The sequence below is a fragment of the Trachypithecus francoisi genome, unplaced genomic scaffold (genome assembly GCF_009764315.1).
Source record: "Trachypithecus francoisi isolate TF-2019V2 unplaced genomic scaffold, Tfra_2.0 Contig01461, whole genome shotgun sequence".
Lineage (NCBI taxonomy): Eukaryota > Metazoa > Chordata > Mammalia > Primates > Cercopithecidae > Trachypithecus > Trachypithecus francoisi.
The window spans coordinates 11,168,435-11,193,059 of record NW_022681433.1 but is presented as its reverse complement, the minus strand read 5'-3'; the positions used below and the strand labels follow the sequence as shown (position 1 = coordinate 11,193,059).

The 24,625-nt window shown below is 39.6% G+C and overlaps 1 protein-coding gene across 6 annotated transcripts in view; it reads left to right on the top strand.

Annotated features, from left to right (window-relative positions):
- The window catches only part of FRY (FRY microtubule binding protein), a 270,718-nt gene that overhangs the window by 157,687 nt on the left and 88,406 nt on the right, over window positions 1-24,625 (top strand). For all 6 annotated transcript variants that reach the window (XR_004443018.1, XR_004443019.1, XR_004443020.1 and 3 more), the window contains exons 27-35: window positions 31-191; window positions 1,307-1,417; window positions 6,897-7,051; window positions 13,416-13,515; window positions 13,826-13,997; window positions 20,538-20,794; window positions 21,275-21,421; window positions 22,549-22,717; window positions 23,968-24,058. Coding sequence is in view for 3 of the 6 variants with exons in the window: in XM_033235758.1 (XP_033091649.1) it covers window positions 31-191; window positions 1,307-1,417; window positions 6,897-7,051; window positions 13,416-13,515; window positions 13,826-13,997; window positions 20,538-20,794; window positions 21,275-21,421; window positions 22,549-22,717; window positions 23,968-24,058 (1,363 nt within the window). In the remaining 3 variants the exon portion in view is untranslated. The remainder of the gene's footprint in view (window positions 1-30; window positions 192-1,306; window positions 1,418-6,896; window positions 7,052-13,415; window positions 13,516-13,825; window positions 13,998-20,537; window positions 20,795-21,274; window positions 21,422-22,548; window positions 22,718-23,967; window positions 24,059-24,625) is intronic.

The following is a 24,625-nucleotide window of genomic DNA, read 5'->3' as shown; positions in this document are numbered from 1 at the left end:
TGTAACCTCTAAGTGTGTTCTTCTCCGTAGTTCACCACCGAAGATTTCTCTTCCCCCAGCAAAGCCTGAGGCACCATCTTTTCATCTTATTCAGCCAGTGGGCAGGACCCTTCAGCATTATGTTCACTCCTCTGGACCGTTACAGTGACAGAAATCATCAGATTACAAGATATCAGTACTGTGCATTAAAAGTAGGTGACATTGTACTCACGAATGACTTTTGTCAGATGGATGGTCTCTCTCAGGAAACTAACAACCATGCCTTAAAAATAAACTTAAATAATACGATAGAATAGAATAAAATCTAAGCGCACGTACAAAAAAATCACATGGACACACACATGCATAGCTTTTCTAAGCTCCCATTTTCTTCTCATATTTCTCCTGTATGGGAACCATATATTTTTGCTCATTTACCCAGTATATAGCTGCCTTGTCAATTAACTTTCAACCTAAAAAAGAAAAAAAATAGACATCACCCCAAGTTCAAAGTCTACCCAGAGCAACATTCCCTTTTTAATGTCCTTTTGTCCTAGAAGACTGCCAGAAATAAATTTCCCCCCAACTAGGACTATTCAAAGCCTTCAGAAGCATGACTCCTTTACAGTCCAATTTCCTTCAGAAAACTAACTGTATATCAGCTCTGTCATACGGAACATAAGTTGCTGACTCTCAGGTTACCTTCGCCTCGGTGGAGCTAATTTAAACTATGGCCCTGATAGTCAGTTGGACCTGCCAATTACAAAGTTATTCAAGATCTCCTCTTCTCCTACTTTCCCTTGATTTTTCCCTCCACCCACCCCTTTAGAGGAACTGAATTTATATTTTTCATTTTATTTACCTTTGATTAAGGATTATAATTATTTACTTTCATATTTTTCATATATTTTGTACTGTCTCAGTTCAATACATTAGTCCAATATTTGTTGTAAAAGCAAAATTTGAAAAGCTATATTTATCTTATAAGCAGAATTCACTTGAAACATTGAAGGAAAGCTTATTTTAAATATTGCAAAATGGTTTTTTGGTTTTGAATACTTACTCTGGTCATAAAGAGTTGTTATAATTATAAAATTAAAAGTCCACAAAGGTAAACTTATGGATTTTTAATTCTTATGAAAGCCAAATTTGGAATCCGGTACTTTTTATTAAATCTACTAAAGAGTGCTTTAAAAATCTTGGGGAAATAAGTGTCTTTAGAGGGTCCTTATCATTTGTAAGTCTGACAATTATGTTTTATAAAGTCAGTTGGATACCATTAGATCATTCCAAGTTTCACTTCCATGTCTTGTGTTTTTATCATCAGGCAATGTCAGCAGTACTGTGCTGTGGCCCGGTCTTCGACAATGTGGGCCTTTCCCCAGATGGCTACCTATATAAATGGCTTGACAACATTCTGGCTTGTCAAGATTTACGAGTAAGTATAGGCAAAAATACATTGGTTTTAAATGTCTTTTGTGTTCTGCGTCAGTTGAGTTACTGACATGTATAAGCATTGTTCACAATACAACCTCTTCACACATCAGCCATACAAATATAGATTTATGTGTTGTTCACTTTACGCTATGATACATCAAGATAAAAAAGACAGTAACATTTATCAAAATTGACCATAAGCTGGGTCATAAAGCAAATCTCAACAAAGGTCACATTAGTGAAATGGTAGACTATGTTCTCTAATCAGAGTAGCATTAAGTTGGTATTCAATTTGATAACAAAAAGATACTTTTAAAAAATACTTCCTGATAACCAGTGAGTTGAAGAATAAATTACTATGGAAACTGGAAAATATTTTTAGCTGAAGAATAATGAAAGTACTATATACTAAACTTGTGGGCTGTAAGTAAAGCCTTTCTTAGAATGAAATGCATAGCCTTAAACACATATACAAGGGGACTTCAAAAAGTTTTGTGGAAGAATAGAATTAAAAGATAAAAATTTTAAAAATAGCCGGGCGCGGTGGCTCAAGCCTGTAATCCCAGCACTTTGGGAGGCTGAGACGGGCGGATCACGAGGTCAGGAGATCGAGACCATCCTGGCGAACACGGTGAAACCCCGTCTCTACTAAAAAATACAAAAAATTAGCCGGGCGAGGTGGCGGGCGCCTGTGGTCCCAGCTACTCGGGAGGCTGAGGCAGGAGAATGGCGTGAACCCGGGAGGCGGAGCTTGCAGTGAGCTGAGATCCGGCCACTACACTCCAGCCTAGGCGACAGAGCAAGACTCCTTCTCAAAAAAAAAAAAAATTTTTTTTAAATATATACTTTATTTATTAACATAATCTCCATCAAGGTCAAGACATTTTTCGAAGTCTTTGCTTAGTCCATGCCTAAAGAATCCATCCCAGAACTAAGTCCTAGAAACTTAACCACATCAGTGCCACCTTCTCTACATTATTAACTGAAGAAAATTAGGTGGCTTTTAAAGATTTTTTTAAGATTAGGAAACCAAAAGAAGTCAGAAGGAGCCAAGTCAGGACTGTAAGATGAATGCCTAGTGATTTCCCATCAAATCTCTTGCAAAATTGCCCTCATTTGATGAGAAGAATGAGCAGGAGCATTGTCATGGTGAAAAAGGACTTTCTGGTATAGTTCTCCGAGATATTTTTCTGCTAAAGCTTTGGCTAACTTTCTCAAAACACTTTTATAATAGCACATGTCATTGTTCTTTAGCCTCCGGAAAGTCAACAAGTGACTTTCCTTGAGCACCCCAAAAATCTGTTGCCATGACTTTTGCTCTTGACTAGTCCACTTTTGCTTTGACTGGACCACTTCCATCTCTTGGTAGCCGTTGCTTTTATTGCGCTGCTTTTAGGATAGCACTGGTAAAGCCATGTTCCGTCTCCTGTTACAATTCTTTGAAGATCTGTAGAATCTTAATCCCATTTGTTGAAAATTGTCATTGAAAGCTCTGCTTGTCTACTGCTGATGAGTTTTGGTGCCCGTCACATGGAGCATTTGCTAAAGTTTAATTTTTCAGTTAGGATTGTATAAGATGAACCAGTTGAGATGTCTGTGGTGTTGGTTATTGTGTCTGCTGTTAATCATCAGTCCTCTTTAATTAGGGCACAAACTAAATGAATTTTTTCCTCACAAATTGGTATGGATGGTCTACCACTGTGGGCTTCATTTTCATCATCATCTTAAAACAGGTTATCTGGCCGGGCGCGGTGGCTCAAGCCTGTAATCCCAGCACTTTGGGAGGCCGAGACGGGTGGATCACGAGGTCAGGAGATCGAGACCATCCTGGCTAACACTGTGAAACCCCGTCTCTACTAAAAAAAAAAAATACAAAAAATTAGCCGGGCGAGATGGCGGGCGCCTGTAGTCCCAGCTACTCGGGAGGCTGAGGCGAGAGAATGGCGTAAAACCCAGGAGGCGGAGCTTGCAATGAGCTGAGATCCGGCCACTGCACTCCAGCCTGGGCGACAGAGCGAGACTCCGTCTCAAAAAAAAAAAAAAAAAACAGGTTATCTATTTGTAAACTGCTAATTTCTTTGGGAGAATTGCCCCTATACATTTTTTGTAAAGCAGCAGTGATTTCACTATTCTTCTACCCAAGCTTCGCTATAAATTGGATGTTTGTACTTGCTTCAAATTCAGCAGAATTCATGTTACTCCAATAGGGGCTGTTTTCAAACTGATGTCTTCTCCTTCTTAGCGCCTCAAACTAAATTCTGTTCAGACACGTTATAACAAGTTAGCACAAGTTTATTTTGGTGCAAAAAAAATTTTTAATCCATGCGTAATTTTTTCATAATATACGTTTTCCATGAGCTTTTTGAAGACCCTCATATTAAAGAGAGAAAAGGCTGATTATCCATGACCTAAGCATCCGTCACAAGAAGTTAGAAAAAGAATAGAGGCCGGGCGCAGTGGCTCAAGCCTGTAATCCCAGCACTTTGGGAGGCCAAGACGGGCGGATCACGAGGTCAGAAGATCGAGACCATCCTGGCTAACACGGTGAAACCCCGTCTCTACTAAAAAATACAAAAAACTAGCTGGGCGAAGTGGTGGGCGCCTGTAGTCCCAGCTACATGGGAGGCTGAGGCAGGAGAATGGCGTAAACCTGGGAGGCGGAGCTTGCAGTGAGCTGAGATCCAGCCACTGCACTCCAGCCCCGGCGACAGAGCAAGACTCCGTCAAAAAAAAAAAAAAGAAAAAGAATAGAATATCAAACTCAAAAACAGTACTATGAAGGAAATAATAGAAATAAGAGTAGAAATTAATGAAAGAGAAACAAATTAATGGTAGTGATCATTAAACCAAAAGTTGAATTTGTTACAATACTAAAAAAATTCACAAATCCATGGCAAGTTCAGTCAAGAAAGAGGGAATTACTTTCTTTAAAGTGTTAAAAAAACGAAAACTATAAAACCAGATGGCTTTGCTAATGAATTCTACTGAGCATTTAAAGAACAAGTTTCATGGATTCAATGCAAATTTTTAAAGAGAAAACGGATGAAAAGGAAATACGTCCCAGTACATTTTGTGAAACCAGAATGACCTTGATAATAAAACAAGAAAAGGTTGTAGCAAGAAAGAAAATTAAAAGGCAGTCTCATTCATGAGATTGTCTCTAATACATAGATACAAAACTTTAAATAAAATATTAGAAAATTGAATTTAGTGATATAGAAAAAAGATGATTTACCATGGTCAAATTGGGTTTATTCATGGACTGTAAGGTTGGTTAATATTCAGATGTCTGTCAGTTCATTTATATATTAACTATATTCACAGAATCTCAAAAACATGATCTCAGATGTAAGAAAAGCATTTGATAAAGTTCTTCATTTATTCAAGAGAAAAACTCCTGGCAAAGCTACAAATAGAAAAGAACATCCTTAGTTTGACAAAAGGCACCTTGAAACAAAACACCCTATAAACACCATATTTAATATAAAATATGTAAACATCATATTTAATAGTTAATTTGAAAGTATTCTCTCTGACATTAAAATAGCCAAGGAAGCTTACTGTCACCACCTCTATCTACATCATACTGGAGATCGTAGCCAATGCAGTAGGAAAGAAGAGATTATAAAGAATAATAAAACATAAGTAAAACTCATTGTTCACAGGTGACACAATTGTGTGTGAAGGAAATTCCAACAAGTCTTTAGACAAAGTGTTGGAATTAATTAGTGAATTTAGCATGGTTGCCATATGAAAGGTCAAAATTAAAAATGAATTATATTTCAGTACAGCAACAATGAGGAGCTGGAAAAATAAATTTTTTATTATGCCAATTATAATGGCATTTTAAAATTAGGAATTAACATTAAATACTTAGGAATAAACCTAACAAAAATGTGCAAGGCCTCATACATAGAAATATGTAAGGCATTAATGAGAAAAATTAAACATCTAATAAATGGAAAAATATACCATGCTATTGAACTGGAAGATTCACTATTGTAAAGAAGTCATTCTCCTCCAGAATGGAGGACAATGCAATATGGAGACAATGCAATTCTAGTCAAAATCTGAGCAGGATATTTGTGACAACTGGAAGTTCCTTTTAAATATATGTATATATATAAATGCAAAGGACCAGAAATAGCTAAGATAATTTTGAACAATATAATCAAAGTGAGAGGATTCACTTTAGCAGAAATCAATACTTATTATTAATGTATGGTCATTAAAACACTGAACTATTGGCCAAGAATAAGTATATATATACCAATAGAGTAGAATAGGGAGGCCAGAAAATTACCATGTATTATGTATATGCACACCTGGTTTATTTCAAAGATGGCACTGCAGAGCAATGAGAAAAATGGTTTCTTCCAATAAGTAATTTGGGGTCAGTTGGATAGCCTTACTAAATGAAAGAAAGAAAAAGAAATTTGACCCTTTCCTCACACTTTACAAAAGTTCATTGCAGGTGGATTATAGATCTAAATGTAACAGCTAAAATAATAGTCTCTAGAAAAGAATCCAGAATATCTTCATCCCTGGGGTGACAGTAAGATTTCTTTTTTTTTTTTTTTTTTTTTGAGACGGAGTCTCGCTCTGTCACCCAGGCTGGAGTGCAGTGGCCGGATCTCAGCTCACTGCAAGCTCCGCCTTCCGGGTTTACGCCATTCTCTCGCCTCAGCCTCCCCGAGTAGCTGGGACTACAGGCGCCCGCCACCTCGCCCGGCTAGTTTTTGGTATTTTTTTAGTAGAGACGGGGTTTCACCGTGTTAGCCAGGATGGTCTTGATCTCCTGACCTCGTGATCCGCCTGTCTCGGCCTCCCAAAGTGCTGGGATTACAGGCTTGAGCCACCGCGCCCTGCCGACATATTTTAAATGAAAAAAAAAATTGCCAGTAAAGGCTTCGTCCCCCCCGCTATTTTTTTTTTTTTTTTTTTTTGAGACCTAGTCTCACTCTGTCACCCAGGCTAGAGTGCAATGGCACAATCTCAGCTCACTGCAACCTCCGCCCCCTAGGTTCAAGTGATTCTCCTGCCTCAGCCTCCTGAGTAGCTGGGACTACAGGTGCATGCCACCACGCCCGGCAAATTTTTTCTATTTTTAGTAGAGATGGAGTTACACCATGTTGGCCAGGCTAGTCTCGAACTTGGTAATCCACCCACCTCGGCTTCCCAAAGTGCTGGGATTATGGGCATGAGCCACTGCGCCTGGCCACCCCTTTTCAGAGGTAAAAATTGAGAATAGGTGGACACTATGTAACAGACTTACATGATCAAATTTGATGTATCCATTTCAGTTTTCAGTTGCGACACTATACTCTCTTGAAGAATATGTGACATATAAATCAACCAAGATGAAAGCTCAGTCTTCCTTTCATTTTACTTAGTTTATATTGACTAAGCTTTATCTGTGTATTTCTCTAGAACATTCTTTCATCAAATACGAATAATACTGATTTGCTCCATGTATTCAGGTTCATCAACTTGGCTGCGAAGTTGTTGTCTTGCTACTGGAACTTAATCCTGACCAAATAAATCTTTTTAATTGGGCAATTGACCGATGCTACACAGGTTCCTACCAACTTGCATCTGGCTGCTTCAAAGCCATTGCAACTGTGTGTGGAAGCAGGTATGAATTTTTATAAGCAGTGATGAGTGGCAAGTATGTTTAGGGTTACCTTTTGTGATATGAATGATGGAGAGCTGACTATTTTGCAACTCTATGAGCAAAGTAAATTATATGAGAATATAGAATTTTCTGTATGTCCCCAGCAGGTAAACTACTCCCTGTAAGGTTGCAGTTTCATTGGTTTTTCTCATTTTATCAGGAAATGATTTGTTGTTACAGTACCTTTCTAATTGCGTGGAAATTCAGTCAGGTATTACAGCAGGATTTGAAAATGACAAAGAAGATACATTATAGGAATTAAAGGAATGTCTAGAAATGTTTGTAACGAGGGTAAACTATAGCCCGTCAGTCATCTTTACAAAAAACCAAACCCAGGAAGTGGCCTAAAATTTTTAAATTCACTTTGTCAAAAACTTCAGAAAGGAAAAAAAGAAAAGAAAGTGTGGCACCAACGGTACTATAGATTACACTTTTAAAACCATTGCCTTTGGTATATAAATTAGTTATTCAGTGTAGCCATTTAGCATAATTTATGTGCTGAGATAAGTTCATAGCTACGATGAAAGGGTTAATAAAAGTTCTCCAAGTTGCATAAACTATTCCCAACAAAGAGCTTATGTATCAGAAAAATTGAGAGAAACCAGCTCATTTATTTTTGAAAATATTCATATAGACTGTCAACTTTCCTTTTTAATTAAATGTTGCACTTTAAATAGCTATCTTGAGCTACCAGATCAAGAGAGTAAAAGTGAATTAGTTTTAAATTCCAATCTGTTATAGGTCTAAGTTAATAAGAACAGTATTTTGGAAGATGTCTGCTTTCAATAAACCTAAAATGAACATGCTATTTAGGGAGACAAGTTTCTCCTTAAAATTTTTATCTTTCTTTTATATAGATAGTAGATAATGTTTCATATCTAAAGCTTTCAGTAGTAGAGCTTTTATTATAGATTTTAATATCCATAAAAGTTAGAGCAAATGAATATAACCTAAACTGCCTGATTTTCCATCAAGTTTTATTTCCTGTTATAAGCATTACTAAAAAATATACTTTAGGACATTACCAAAAGAACATTGTTACAAAAATCTCTTTATCCAGAGTGCCTTTTTTTAATTTTGCAGATATTTCAACATTCTAAAAATAAAGTTTCATTCACATGACCCGTTGATTTTTAACAATATATTTAGAAACTATGACTTGGACTTCTTTCTTTGACAAAAATAAGTTTCACCTCTTCACTGCCCTTCTCCCAGTGAACTTGGCTTGAACTATCCTAATCAAATTTATTGCATTGCATGGCCATCTCACGAAATATTACACTGAATTTCTCTGAGTAAGTCTAGGTATTTTTCCTTAGGGAGCACAAATAAATGCTTAATAAATTTAGCAACATAGTCTCAATTTCAATGATATCTCTAGTCACAAAAATATTAGGTCATAAAACCTGCTATGTTCCAAGTATTTTTTAAGGTATCATTATACACTATCTTGGTTTCTTAGACAAATACTGCATATCTATTTGCATTCACAACACTCATCTATTCTGAAGGAAGGGCAGAGGTCAGAAGAATACAATGGCTTGAACCCAACTGTCCAGATAGTGACCAGCGTTTCTGCCATTTCTCAAAATAGGGCATGTTCAGAATTTAAAATTTCAGCTGTTGCCTAAATTTGCTCTTTCCACATAAATTCTCAGCCTGTGTAGTCTAGACAGGCCTCCAGAGAGGCTTGAGCAGTCATTGTGCTTGTGTTTGCAGTACTTTTTTCCAAAACCAATTGTGGTATTTTCAGCTCTTGCTTCATTCGTCTTCTGTAAGTTTGCATCTAAAAAGCAACTGAAGACCTTATGAAATATGTGTCTGAAAAGTCATATGCAAACTGAATTTTATTTTAAGTTTCTCAAACAAGTTATCTACACAGTAACTCCTACAAGTCATTTTCTAAAGCAAAGAATTCTTGTAAGATAAATAATGATCTCCTCCTTTTCAAATAGGAATCATTATCTCCAGGATTTATTTGTAGAGGATTATGACAGTTTATAAGCACATTTATTTATTAAGAAACCACTCATAATTGACTGTAAATTAACTGAAAGATTAAAATTTTTTAAATGTTCTTGTTGATTTAAATTTTCTATTTTAGCTTTAGAAAAGAGGATTTGCCATTTTTGTGTAATTAATATGTCAATGTTCATTAGCTGTGGCAATGGGGAAAAATGGTTCTCTGCATCCTTCTTTTTGGTTATTTTTCCAGCAGTAAAGGACTGTGTGTGAGTGTGAGTGTGTGTGTATGTATGTGTGTGTGTGTGCATCTGCTGTGAACTTACTCTTCTCTAGTCAAAACTCTATAGCTATGCTATGCTATGACTCTGGTAATATTAGGAGATAGAAAGTCAGAACAGAACTTGAATAGGACCAAAGGAAATTAGGAAAAAGAAAGTGGTGGTAGAACTGGCAGTATTAATTTTGCAAAATTTTTCATAAAATATGTTAACATATTTGATTAAAAGCTATTAGATACAGCTCACTACTAAAAGTTTAGTACAAAAAATTGCTTACTCGTTAACCAGCTTTAGTTCAAATAACTGTTTGGCTTCTGTTTGTGTCTGTATTGATTTTTCCCTCACTCCAAATGAGATTAGAATAAGATAGATAAGGAAATTGAGAAAGAAACTAAATGACTTTCCAAAGTTATAAATCAAGGTAAATTGTGTATTAAGAGTATAGGCCATTTCCAATCACTAGCTTAACGCACCAGAATTCTCTTTACATTTTAATTAAATACTTAAGAATTTCATTATTTTTACTTTTACCTTCCAACACACTCTTAAAACATGTTTAATAGATGTTTTAGAATTGTTTTTTAAGAACAAAGTGCAAAGTGTTGCTTTTTAAATAATTTCGTTGGATTTATTTTTGATGGTGGTTTGTGTTGGCATTGTTTGTGTGTTTGTTTTTCTTTAAGTTAACTTTCTATAAATCTTCCTAATTTAAGTCAGGCCTAGCAAACTTGAATTATTAGAAGCAAATGCCCATTTCTTCAGGGAATAATATCCATCTATCAACAAGGAAGACAGGCAAAGCTTATGATTCATAAATCCCAATCGCACTCCCTAACTGGTGATAAATAACCTTATTTGGTTGTGTCAGCCATCTGGAGTATTTCGGGAGAGCAGAGTTGGGAATCTGGGCTCCAGAAACATACTATCTTGGGTTCAAATCCTCACTCGACCTCTCTTCAAGCTGTGTGTTCTTGAACAAATTACTGCAGATGCCTACCCACTAGTGAAATAGGGTTGATGACAGGGTTCGAGTAATGATTAAGCAAAAACAACCTCTTGGCCTAAGGCCAAACAAATGGTAAATACCCCATAAACGCTGTTATTCAATAGTTGTTGGAGGAGAACAGCTGTGAAGTAATCCCCTCAATTAACTAGTAAAATCTTTCTCTTCAGAATGCCTCAGAGCGGTCCTGAGCTTTGTAACGTAGTACTAGGTAAGCCAGAGCTAGCCGACATTTCTCACATTCTTCAACATCTCCTCTCTTCTAGATAGTTTGATTTCTTGTTTACTTTTTGAGTCATATCTACCTCCCATATTTATTTTATCATTTGATTTTTATTTGGTGTGATCACAGCTGTCTTGATTTATCTTTTACCCTTGCTCTGCCTATGCTGAATAATTAAATACTGAAAGGTATAAGATTCCATTTCTCAGCCTGTTTTCAACATCTAAGTACAGATACTTTCTTTGTACTCTTTTGCTTATTTGAAATCTCCTTCATTGTTTCCTCCTCTGGGTTTCCTTCATTTTCTGGATCTGTTACTCCTTTCAGTGTTGTTGCTCATGAATCTCGTAGCTCATTCTTCAACAACAAAATAAATTCTCTAATTACAAGGTCAAGTGCATGACCCTGCTTAGTAAGAGGGAGGCTTTGTCTGCCCTTTTCCTGCCTCTAAATCTCCAGTGATTCAGCAATATATTTGGCTCATATATATACATATATATATATATAAATATTTGTATATATATAAATGTATTAGTATTAAATTCCAGTGTCAGAAGACAGAGACGTAGGTAAAGCATCTCTGCTACTATAAGGCTCAGAAGGGAGTTTCCTTTCTACTTTTATAGGCAGAAAGGTCTGTTCCAAGATACAGCAGTTTGTAACAATTCCAAACTACACTGGCTATGAAATGCACTACTGTGGGCTGTCTAGGAGACTGTGAACATTGTGGAGAAGAGCTTGAATTCTTTGAAGTCAGACTTATCTAGGAGTCTGGACTCCACCACTTCTACACGACCTGAAGCAAGTACTTTTCTCTAGGCCTTGCATGCTTGTTGTGAAGATTAAATAATAAATCTAAGTAAAGGCCTTGGCACAGTACCTGGCACAAAGTAAGCACATGATAACATCAATGTCACCCATCATTCAACACTCATCAACATCACCACCATCATCTGGGGGTAGTTCCCCAGTTTTTCATCAGACCCACCAAGCAGACTGTGCTTATTTAAAAATACAAGTTGCAGAAAAGTAATCATTTTGGAATAAAAATTAATAAACCTATTTTGGATGGCAATATATCAGTATCTACCAAAATTTTAAATGTGCCCTTTGACCCTGCATGACTTCTCTATGAATTTTTTCTAAAGAAAGGCCAGCACATTTGGTGTTTGTGGCACTATAATGAAAAAGTGAAAACAGTCTAAGTGTCTATCAATGCATGTCAAATGGTGGATTTCCCAGAAAAGAGACTGAGATGGATATTTGAACACAGGACATTTATTAGGGTGGGCCCTTGGGGTCAACATCTATGGGGAAATGAAGGAATTAGTACTATTCGATGATCTGCTTTTTCGCTGAACTATAAGGCTCACTTCAGTCTTCCTAATAGCTGCCACATATTCCATTTTAGGAACATATCCTAAACAACTACTCTTGTAATGGGTACCGTGGTGTGCCACCTAGATCCTTCTTTCAGGATGGAGGCACTCAATCCTCCAGCTAAACTGATGGCAGCTGAATCCTCAATCTGAAGCCTTCTCTGGGAACTGCCTTCAGCCAGAGGTTTGCCTAGGTCAAGCAGCAGCCCCAGTGGGAATGACTGAGGTTTCTTTTCTCTTCCACTATAATCTAAGAAAATACATATGGTGAAAAGATAACATCTTTAAATAGGATTACATAGCAAGAAAAAAATGAATTTCATCTCTCTACTCTATATGGTTATACTGCCAATTGCCACATAAGCTATTCTCTGTGTTCCTCCCCCACCTTCCCACACATGCTATCAATTACCAAATCCTGCTGAGTTTATCTCCTTAGTGTTCCTCAGATCTCTCCTTTCCTTCTGTCTCTACTGTTTCTGCCCTAATGCAAGCCCTCATCAGTTCCCATTTGGATTCTTGTAACAGGTTCCACTCTTGGCCCCATACAATCCATTCTCCACACAGCAACCAGCATGATTGTTTAAAAAGTGAATGCCATTGCCTCCCTCCCCGTGGCAAATCCTGTAGTGCTTCTCTGAAAGTTTAGGGTGAAGTCCATAGGCTCGTCATCTTCTGAACCCACCTGCTGGCCTAGCCTCACCTCCTGTGCCTCTACTTATTTTATTCAGTCTACTACACAAAGATTCTTCCCTTTTACAATAGGTATCTTGCTGTTTCATTCTTGTTATCTTTCAAAATGCTGTCCTCTCTATCTGGAACACTCCTGTACTACCCCTTCCATGACCCTGGCTAATATCACCTGTTGCTTCAAGACCCATTTTACTTGTTTCCTCTTCAGAAAAGACTTCCCTACCCCCCATCTAACGTAGGTGTCCCTCATCAGGATTCTTGTAGCATGCCGTGGATGTTCCCACCATAACGCTCATCAGAACTAGACTGTACAGGTTGTCTCCATGACTAAACTGTAAGCCCTCCTTAAGGATCGAGACCAGCCTTGCTATCTTTGTATCGTTGGTACTTTGCACGTTGTTCCTGATAGTTGTTTGGCACTTAATAAATTTAGAGGAATCAAATGAAAATATTAATTTGGTGAGTTATTGAGAAATTTAGTACATGTATCCTTTTCTGTCTTTTTCACTTGTTGGTTTGCATTAACGTCTGTTTGCATCAGATAAGACTTTTGTGTTCTTTTATCCTGGTGTCCGGTATTTAACTTTAAACCAAAATAAAGTCATTTCCCTTTATCTACCGATAAATAGAAAAAGAAGGAAGCAAAAAATGGCCAAATGGGGGTGGGATGTCATTAATAAGTGACCAAGGTCAGTATGCCAGCTAGAATTTTAAGAGGTAACAACCTAGCCACGCTGTCTTATAAACCATGCTTTTGTTTTTTTTTGTTTTGTTGTGTTTTTAGGAACTATCCCTTCGACATAGTGACATTATTAAACCTTGTTCTATTCAAGGCCTCTGACACCAACAGAGAGATTTATGAAATCTCCATGCAACTCATGCAGGCACGTATCATTTACTGGCATAGAAAACGTCCATCCTTGAGTGCAGAAAATAGAAATGGTAGTTGATTATGTAATTGCTGTTTATTGATAGGCCTTTGTTTATTTCACCATATCATTTGTGGCTATGAAGAGTGAGAAAGCAATTATATAATCTTTTGTAAACATACTAATTAAACTGATGTTTTACCTTTAATACTGTTTTTAAATGGGCGTTAATTTTGTTACTTCTAACCTTTGTTAAATACAAATGCTCCTGAAGTATCCAGCTAATATTTTTCATACTACTTTTTACTTTCCTACCTCTTTACAGATCCTTGAAGCAAAGCTTTTCGTATACTCGAAGAAAGTTGCTGAGCAAAGACCGGGAAGTATTCTCTATGGAACACATGGCCCGCTGCCACCCCTCTACAGCGTGTCACTCACCCTCTTGTCATGTGAGCTGGCCAGGATGTACCCTGAGCTCACACTCCCCCTCTTCTCAGGTACCAGACAATAGTCAATAATAACATATGTGATCATTTCTAATAATGACATATGTGATCATTTCGTTACTTTAAGTAATTTTTCTTTTTAAATTCTAGTTTAATATTAGAGTTATGACTGGGAGCGATGCTGCTTATGCCTGTAATCCCAGCACTTTGGGAGGGTGAGGCAGGCAGATCATTTGAATCAGGAGTTTGAGACCAGCCTGGCCAACATGGTGAAATCCTGTCGCTACTAAAACTACAAAAATTAGCCAGGTGTGGTGGCATGTGCCTGTAATCCCAGCTACTTGGGAGGCTGAGGCAGGAGAATCACTTGAACCCAGGAGGCGGAGGTTGCAGTGAGCCAAGATCGTGTCACTGCACTCCAGCCTAGACGACAGAGTGAGACTGTATCAAAAAAAAAAATCTTAGAGTGATAATTAGTGATGCTAAGTTTGTAGGTCAGAATTACTGTGGGCTAGATCCAGTTACATGTGAAAGTAAATTCTATAATAATTTTTATATGAAAAAAAGTTCTTTATCTAAAGCAGTGTAGGCATAAACATACATATAACAAATGTAAGGTGCTTAGATTAATAATACTAACTTCTGCACACATTATATATATAAACTTCCCAAAGAAACTAATTTCCCACAAAAGCTAAATATGAACAGTATAATTTATAATACATGTAATTGCTGTAAGCTGTTTGGTGGTTGTGGTAGTGGTGGTGTTTTGTAGCTTGTATTTTGCCACATATATAAGTTGCTGAAAGTTTGAATTTTTGCATACTCTTTGCAATCTTCATAAATAGTTTTTGTGAAAATTAGTTGCTAAAGAATTGCATTTGGCAGGCCGGGCGTGGTTGTTCACACCCGTAATCCCAGCATTTTGGGAGGCCGAGGAGAGCTAATCACCTGAGGTCAGGAGTTGGAGACCAGCCTGGCTAACATGGTGAAACCCCGTCTCTACAAAAAATACAGAAATTAGCCGGGCATGGTGACCCGTGCCTATAGTCCCAGCTACTTGGGAGGCTGAGGTAGGAGAATCACTTGAACCCGGGAGGCGGCGATTACAGTGAGCTGAGATCATGCCTCTCCACTCCAGCCTAGGCAACAGAGTGAGACTCTGTCTCAAAAAAAAAATAAAAAAAGAATTGCATTTGTCAACTAACTTCTTGCCTAAGCTTATATAGCACTTTGCCAAGAGACAGACTTTGGTCTCTTGAATTCATCCTCTTTTTCCATCTCTATCACCACCTCACCACTGCTTTGTCTAGATCCTACTCAGTCCTTCCCTGCCTCTGCATTACCTAACTATAGTTTATCCTCCATGTGGCAATCCATCCACTATGCAAAGCCAAATATGTACAGCACTTCTTAACTCAAACTTCTGCCCAGTTGTCCTAAAAATAGCTGATAACAGCCTATATTTAGTGAGTGGATTGTAGGTACCAGGCTCCGTGCTAGGCACTTTATGTGCATTGCATTCATCACTTAATATTTACAACCCCTGGTATATAGTACAGTGGTTAGAACAGAGGCTTTGGAGTCAGGCAACCTTTCACTAGTTGTTTGACTGTGGGCAAGTCACAGAACCTCTAAATTACATTCCTTATCTGTAATAATAATGACTACCCCATAGGATGTGGGTAGGTTAAAATGATCTAATGAAAACCAAGCAGCTGACCCAGTTCTGGCATGGAATTGTCACAACGACCACCACCCCCATCATCACTGTTTTACAGATGAGAAGCTATGGTTTAGAGATGTTAAATAATTTGCTCAAGACCATATAGCTAGGAAGCAACCAAGCCAGAATTAAATCGAGATCTGTCTTCTTCCAAAGCCATTGCTATAAAATTAGAACTCAGCCAAGGGGTGGGGGAAAAAAACTCTTTTCCTAAAGTTGCTTTCTACCTTTTCATTCACGAATCCTCTCCTCCAATCCTACTGAATCTTTGACCAACATTCCAGGTCCTCTTGTAAATCTTTGCTTCTGTTCATGCTGTTGAATGGCTCTCACCCTTTCTTCCTAACTTCAGCTTTCCATAAGCTCTAACTTAACATCCGTCTCTACGGTGCAGACCTCTCCATCTACCTGAGGCAGAGTTAGTCACTTCTGTGTGTAATATCAGAAACAGTGGAGAGACCCAATAAAAGCCTTTTTAGTAAATTAATTCTCTTCTTTCAAAACTAAAATTTATTTTTATGCACTTCACCCAAGCTTTGAGTGCTACCTACATGCTAGGCACTGTGCTTGGGTTTCAGAAATACAGAGGGAAATAAAAGTATCTCCCATCAAAGTTTCATAGTCCAGCAGTAAAGATAGATGTACAATCAAGCCAAGCACAGTGTCTCATGTCCGTAATCCTAGCACTTGGGAAGCTGAGGCAGGTGGACCACTTGAGGCCAGGAGTTCAAGACCAGCCTGGCCAACATGGCGAAATCCTGTCTCTACTAAAAATATAAAAATTAGCTGGGCATGGTGGCACATGCCTATAGTCCCAGCTACTCAGGAGGCTGAGGCACGAGAATTGCTTGAACCCAAGAGGCGGAGGTTGCAGTGAGCTGAGATTGTGCTACTGCACTCCAGCCTGGGCAACAGAGTGAGACTCTGTCCAAAAAAAAAAAAATTAGATGTGCAATCAAATGATTTTGATACAGTATAGCAAACGCAATTTTTTGAAAAAGAAAAATGCCCAATGTATTAGACAGTAGCTGAGGGAGTAATCAATTATTGGGCCAGGAATATCAGAAAAGACTTCCCAGAGAAGTTGTCTCAGCTGTAGTTTGAAAGGAGTAGAGGCCGGGCGCGGTGGCTCAAGCCTGTAATCCCAGCACTTTGGGAGGCCGAGACGGGCGGATCACGAGGTCAGGAGATCGAGACCATCCTGGCTAACACGGTGAAACCCCGTCTCTACTAAAAATACAAAAAAAAAAAACTAGCCGGGCGAGGTGGCGGGCGCCTGTAGTCCCAGCTACTCGGGAGGCTGAGGCAGGAGAATGGCGTAAACCCGGGAGGCGGAGCTTGCAGTGAGCTGAGATCCGGCCACTGCACTCCAGTCCGGGCGACAGAGCGAAACTCCGCCTCAAAAAAAAAAAAAAAAGAAAGGAGTAGAAATTTGCATAGCAGACAAGTAGTTGACAGACATTACAGACCAAGAGACTATTGCATATGCATGGGCTTAGAGTTACAAACTAGCATGATGTAATTAGGGGATTATATAGAGGTCAGCTTAGGTAACATAATGTGCAGGAACAGGAAAAGCTAGAGATGGTCGTGGACAGATGCAGAGGCCAAAATCATATCTTGGAAGGCCTTGTGTACACTAAGAGGTTTGCAGGCCAGAAATCTTCCATATGTGCTTTTTGAATCCCCCTTCAGAGCTCTGTAAACAGAGAGAGCTGCTGGGGTTTTGAAAGCCACTGATGAGTTGCAAACAAGAAGAGGGAGTATCAAAATTAGACTGCATTTTTAAAAGCCTGGTTGCAGTATGGAGGGTGGATTAGCGAACATCCAGTCTGGAGAGAGGAGGCTAGTTAAGAAACAATGGCAATAGTCTAAGGAGGAAATACTAAATGATAAGGGCCTGAACAAAGACAGCCCAATGAGACTGGAGAGGAGAAACCAGAGTGAAAAGCTGCCAGGCAGAGGCACAGAAGAGAATGCCTACTGTGATATCAGAGAGGTCAGTGGTGATAACCCTCCTAGAAACCCAATACAGGGAGAGGAGAAGGTTTGGAGCAAGGCAGAGATTGGGAGCCAGCCCGGATGTTGAGTGTATGTGTGTGCTGGACCTCCTCCTGTATGTGTGAGCCTGGACTGAGGGGAGGTCAGCACTAGCAGCTCACAGCAGGATGGAAGGGATTAGAGCCACAGGCACAGATGAGATCAGGAATGGAGAGAGCACAGAGTGGAAGAAAGGGCCTGGACACCCCCACTGTTGCAGACTGATCTGAGGAAGACGGAAGGGTGAGAAGGAATGGAGGGAGAACACTCAGGAGAAGAGTTTCATGGAAATGTAAAGGAAAGAGATTTGGAAGGAGAGAGTGAGCAGTCCACAGCCTCCGATGCAGTAGAGAGATCCCAGAAGAGAAGACCGGAAAATGACTCTCGGAGTTTCGAGATTCATTGGTAACTGTCAGTAGTTTCTTCAGGGAGGTAGTGGCAGAAGCCAGATTGCAGTGGCCTGGCTGGGAAAGAATGTAGAAAGAGAGACTGGCCCTCCAGCGGGGTGCAGAGTCAGAGGAGGAGTTGTAAGGATGAGCGATACTGGAGCATGTTTATTAGCTGAGAGGCAGATGCTAGTAAAGTGGGAGTGGTTCACGATTCAGGAGAGAGAAGACAAACAGTCCAGCAACTTTAACCAGATCAGAGGCTCCTATGAGTTGCAAGCAGGTTCAACCTACCTTTCCTTCAAGAATTACCTTTTGGTTGTTTTGACTTATGGGAAATTACTTTTTAAAAATAACACAGAAAAATTAGGAGGTTATAATAGATTTCAAACACTCATTTTAATATAAACTCTGTGGTGAAATTTTTATTGCCTGTAATTTCAAATGACCTAATTACTGTAAACGGCCAAATTGTTCAGGTCCACTGAACAAGAGCATCCCACTGATGTTGTCTCACATTTTATTTAAAGTATTTCTGGAGCAGTGAATAGAGGGCTGTTTGCATGTCTATGGCATTTTTCTTTTCTTGTTCCCTTTTAAAAAGGGAACCACCCTTGACTGTCCAGGAGCTACCTGGGTGCTTGGGATACCTCAGACAGACATCCCTACCCTCTTGGTGCTGATGTCTGTCAGACAAAATGCAATTAACATAATAAACAAGCAAATTATGTAATACATAAGTCTTGGCTCCAAAAAGTCTATAGATTTTTATACCGTTGTTAAAAGATAGGTCTTTTGAGTAACTGCTCTCTCTCTTATTCGTTTTTGGGAATTTTTTTCCCCCGTCTTCAAAGTTCAGATCCTTCTAGTGGAGTTTAAATAGTTTTCCCACCATAAAACTAAATTCTGAGTTTTTGTACCCAGAAGTCATTTTCCACCACCGAACCCCCAAAGCACTCTGTGCCTTTCTGATTTCATTTGTCACGGTTTCCCTTGCCGCAGAGTGATTTGTCAACATAATTTGCCTGAGTCTCTTTCTGAGGGGCAGCTACTGCATCATTCGTCAGTCTTTGCTGTCTTTGTCATGTCTAGCACAGTGGCTTGCGCCTAGAAAATGCCCCGTACCTTGGGACAAATGAATGTTCCGATTTCATAAGGATTTGAGTATGTGACATAACAGTCACATACATCTGACACATCCGCAAATGTAGAAATCAAGTAAATTTGGAAATTTTGACCTGTATAAAACATAATAGCTTAGCACTGTCTGAGTATTGTGATATAACATTATGGTCTCCAAAGTAAAACATTATAATTTTAATTTTAGGAAAAGGGCCAAATCGATTAAAGCCGCTGTTTCAGACGATCCAGTGGATTATCTTGGTGTAATTCCTGGCATCTGTGTTGTTCTATTATTTAGCAGCCATGAGCCCTCTAAGTGAGACTGCATTGCCGCCCTGGATCATCACACCTGTATAAGACCAAGCTTTCTAATTTCCCTGAGGATAAAACACCTTCTTCTCTACATAGGAGAAATAGGAGATGACATCGGAGCCTACTGCATATACATAATGCTGTGCTTCTCTATCTTAGAAAGTTTGTTTGGATTATAAAATTAAATGCTGCCAGCAGTGAAACAATGCCGAAATGCTCTGAGAGAAAGTAATGGTGAAATGGCTGGACCAGACCTAGGGCTTCACTGTTGGGACTCACTTGTCTCACAAGGGACACGCAGCCCTTGGCAGGCACCTTGCACATGCTTAGCAGTTTTCAAGACGACTCTGCAAACGGGGTTTATCCTTCCTAGAGATCCACATGTCACTTTTTAACAGCCAGTGTTTCATGGAAGACTCTTTGTAAGACACTGGGTCAGTGGAAAGATAATCATTGACGTTAGACTGATCCTAACCACAATTTATAACAGCTTGCTAGATGATAGGCACTGTGCTGAGCACATTGCATTCATGATGATTATATCTTTCAGTCGTTACAGTACCCTGATGTGGGGCCCTATCGGTTCCATTTTACCGACAGGGGAACTGAGGAGCAGAGAGGTTAAGTAACTAGCCCAGAGTCACATGCCACTAGTATGTGGTGGATCTGGAATCTGAACACATGCCCTTCTGACTCCGAGTCCCTTAGTTTGTCCACCCTCTGATATACATCTTCCGCTAGCCGTAGATTTGAGCTCACTCCACTTTTACCAAGCCTGTGCTTGCCCCACAGTGCTATACACTTTCCTGCACAGGGCACCAGATGTGGAGCAACAAGCTTGCAGACAAGCCTTGGTTTTATGATTCTGTGGCCTTGGGGAGCTCCTGTATATGAAAATGTTTTGTAAATGTAGGACACTGTTCAGTCTGCAAGTTGGCATTTGAATTTTAATTTATTTTCATGGAATAAGGTATGAATGACTCTCCGTCCTGCAATTCTCTTTAGAGGTAAGCCAGCGATTCCCCACAACACACCCCAACGGGCGCCAGATCATGCTCACCTACCTGCTGCCCTGGCTGCACAACATTGAGCTGGTGGACAGCAGGCTCCTCCTCCCAGGGTCGAGCCCCAGCAGCCCAGAGGATGAAGTCAAGGACCGGGAAGGCGATGTGACTGCTTCTCACGGGCTGAGAGGAAATGGCTGGGGCTCTCCAGAAGCCACGTCACTGGTCCTGAACAACCTCATGTACATGACAGCCAAGGTAAACTCAGAGGAAATGTGCTTCACATAGCACGGCTCCATCATCAGAAAAAAAAAAAAAAAAAAAACTATGGGTTAGTCAAACCCCAGGGAAAATGGAATTCCTTTAAAATCACATGAATGGGAATAAATAGTGGTGATGGTTGCATAGCAATATGAATGGACTTAATGCCACAGGCTGTACACTTGCAAATGGTGGTGATGGTAAACTTTATGTTGTGTGTATCTTACAGCAATTTTAAGTATAATAATAAAAATAAGCCTAATGTTTTAAAAACTCACATGAATAGGTATTGTGCATGACTGATCTGTGCATTATTAGTTACTATTTACTGAAAGATGACATCTTTCTGATAAATGGTCATGTTTCCTCCTTATGATTTTGAGATGGTCATGAGCCTCAAAACTACTTTCAGTCAAACATTTTGCATCCTTACAGTTTTCACACATCTCTTGGGCTGGTTTTTACTTTGTTATATAGTATGGAGATGAAGTTCCTGGGCCAGAAATGGAAAATGCTTGGAATGCTTTAGCCAATAATGAGAAATGGAGCAACAACTTGAGGATCACCTTGCAGTTCCTGATTAGCCTCTGTGGGGTCAGCAGTGACACAGTTCTCCTACCCTATGTAAGTGTTTCTCAGACCTTCAAGAGTGATTATTCCTGCAGGGACTCCCATGTGCAATTTGCAAGTCAGAATGTGCTCTTTGCTCCAGCTAAAATAGAAATGTCCAGTTAGTCACATGAATCTCCTGTGAGCTCATCCAGATATTACATAAAAGTTCCCTTCTTGCCCCCTAGACACTGGCTATGTGCGCTAGTGATGCCTCTGTCATCTCCTTGCTCTGAGCCTCGGGACACAGAAACCTATTGATACAGGGGGTGGATATTTTTTGGCAGTTTCCGAAAGCTGCCTTCTATAAACATTGGACCTACTATGTAAGAGACACTAAGTAAAGTGTTGTATTATTACTAATAAGAATGTTTACATCTTGATGCGCTTGAAACAGAATAGGAAAGTAGAGTATCCAGGTTTTTCTCTTCAAATTCAAGTGGTAGAAGAGGGAAGTAAGCACAGAGAAATCCTTCTGAAATGTCTGATATTTACTGTTGGTATTTAAAAGTGATAGGATCAACAGAATGACAGCATTTTTAAAACCCAAACTCAATTGGCATTTCTGTGCTGGTTGTTTTTGTGACGGATTTATGTCTTCCTGCTGCTTTGAGTCATATAAGCCTCACTGCAGCTTACAGGGCTCAGGTTGGACTATGAGGCCTGCAGTAATGTGGAGCTTTAATCCAGAGTTATTTTTAAAATTTAAAACCATAAAAACAGCTAAAACTCATTTGTTTCTTGGGGGGAAGAGAATAGCAGGGGACTGGATTCCTTTTTAAACAAAAATAGCTAACAGTTTTTTCCCAGGGTTTGTATAAATAAAATTCTTTCTGAAGATGAGATCTTTGATGGCAAGTTTTCAGTTTAGACAGAATTCACGTGCCTCAAAAGTAACTTTTTAAAACTTAGCCATTAGAAAAGGTAAGGACTTTAAGAACACACTGCTGTCAGACATGCAGGTGAAGAGAGGTGAATTTTAATCCAAGCCCTTGGTTCATCCTAGGATAGCACAAAGAGTAGCTATCATGGTGACAGCTCCTGCATGATGACACACTTATCTAAATGAGAGGTTTACTGACCTAGCGTTCCTGTGGGCTAAGCTCTGTGAAACATCCCTTGTTTTCTTTTTCTCTTCTCAGATTAAAAAAGTGGCAATATACTTGTGCCGTAACAACACCATTCAAACCATGGAAGAGCTTCTCTTTGAGCTGCAGCAGACAGAGCCCGTGAACCCCATCGTCCAGCATTGCGACAACCCGCCCTTCTACCGCCTCACGGCCAGCAGCAAGGCGTCTGCAGCAGCCTCAGGTAAGAAGGGCCAGCGGGCACACACCTGGTCACAGATCCCTGGGGTTTCCTTCACGTAGATTCCTGAAAGGATATGAGAATGTGTTTGTTACTTTTTTCTTATTCCTGTGTGTACATTCAATTAAGAGATGGCTTAAGAATAACTGAGACATGGGCTGGGCGTGGGGACTCACGCCTGTAATCCCAGCACTTTGGGAGGCGGAGGCTGAGGTCAGGAGTTCAAGACCAGCCTGGCCAACATGGTGAAACCCCATCTCTACTAAAAATACAAAAACTTAGCCGGATGTGGTGACACACACCAGTACTCCCAGCTCCTCAGGAGGCTGTGGCAGGAGAATCGCTTGAACCCACGAGGTGGAGATGGCAGTGAGCCAAGATTTTACCACTACACTCCAGCTTAGGTGACAGAGCAAGACTGTGTCTCAAAAAAAGAGAATAACTGAGTCTCTTAGGGACTGTAGAGTTAATGAAATGATCTTGTAAAGATGACTGAGAATCTGTGGCTTAAGCATCCTCCATCACAGAACTTTGTATTTCAGGCCAATCCCAGCCAGGACACTGCAGTCACTCAATAATCTCATTTCTGGATCCTCCTTCTTGTATCTGGACCCTCCCTTGCCTAATATTCCTTCAGCATTGATTAAAATACCCCCAAAAAGTGTTACCACTTTTGGTTAATTGGTATCTCAGCAACCTTTCATGAAATATATGCCATCCTCCTCAAATTCCTTGAAGCCTGCCTCCCTTCTGCTGACCTCATGCAGTAGCTGCCTTCCAATTCCTCTCCTCCCCAAGTCTCCTGTGCCCTCTGTTCGCCCTACACCCTGCCACCAGAGCAGTGTTCTTACAGGGAAGCCGTAGCACAGCAGTCAGAAGTGCTAGGTACTTGGCCTTACTTCGCTAGCATTGGTTTAGTAACTCCTGGACCCAGAAATACTAACGCAGCCAACAGCAGGGCCGGCCACTATAAATAAGCTCATTACCTAAGTGGCCAGGAAGAAGAAGTTTCAAGAATGTAGCCTTGCTTTACAAGAGTTAAGGAATTTGGTTTGACCATAACAGATGTCTACGATTCTCTCATTTCAGTGGTGTGGGCTTGGAAGATTGTTTAGAATGTCTGAGATTGTGCAGAAGACATAAAAAATCTTCCAAACATAAGATTTTACAGGAAATCTTTCCCTGGAATTACTTGAGCTTGACCCCTCCGCTTGCATCTTTTTCTAGTGTTTTTCTTCCAATCCCATCTACAGGAACCACTTCTAGCAGCAATACAGTGGTTGCTGGCCAGGACAATTTCCCAGATGCTGAGGAGAACAAGATATTGAAAGAATCTGATGAAAGGTTGGTGCAGAAATTTGACTTAATATCCAGTGTAATGTTCTGCAATAATCTATACAAAGACATCAATACAGGTTTGTGGAGTTTCATAAATTTTGCACATACATAAAAATCCTTCTTTGTTTTTAGAAACTGAGACTTACTTTCCACCTCTAGTCTGTATATCCCTAAAGATAACAGTTATTTCTGTGCAAAGTCAGAGAAGAGAAAGATTAAGAAGGAGGTTGTTCTGGTGGTGGAATTCCACTTATCCCAGGGCTTAGTAAAAACCATGGGTTGTTCTGTTAATGGGCACAGACCATCTGGAATTAGAAATGCCATGTGAAATGTTCAAATCTGATTGCTGAATAATTTCTTAGGGATAGAGTAGTCATCTTGAGGTGAGTTCTATGAAACATCATTATTCTTATTTTATTTTTGCTTTGTTCTGTCTTGATTAACCAAAACACTGTCTCTTCCTGCTAAACAAAGTCTCCATTCCCTCCACATTAGCTCTTTAATAATAATATTTCCCCCATATCTCCTCCTCCTTATTGCCTTACCTATGAACTACTCATCAGTAGTCAAATC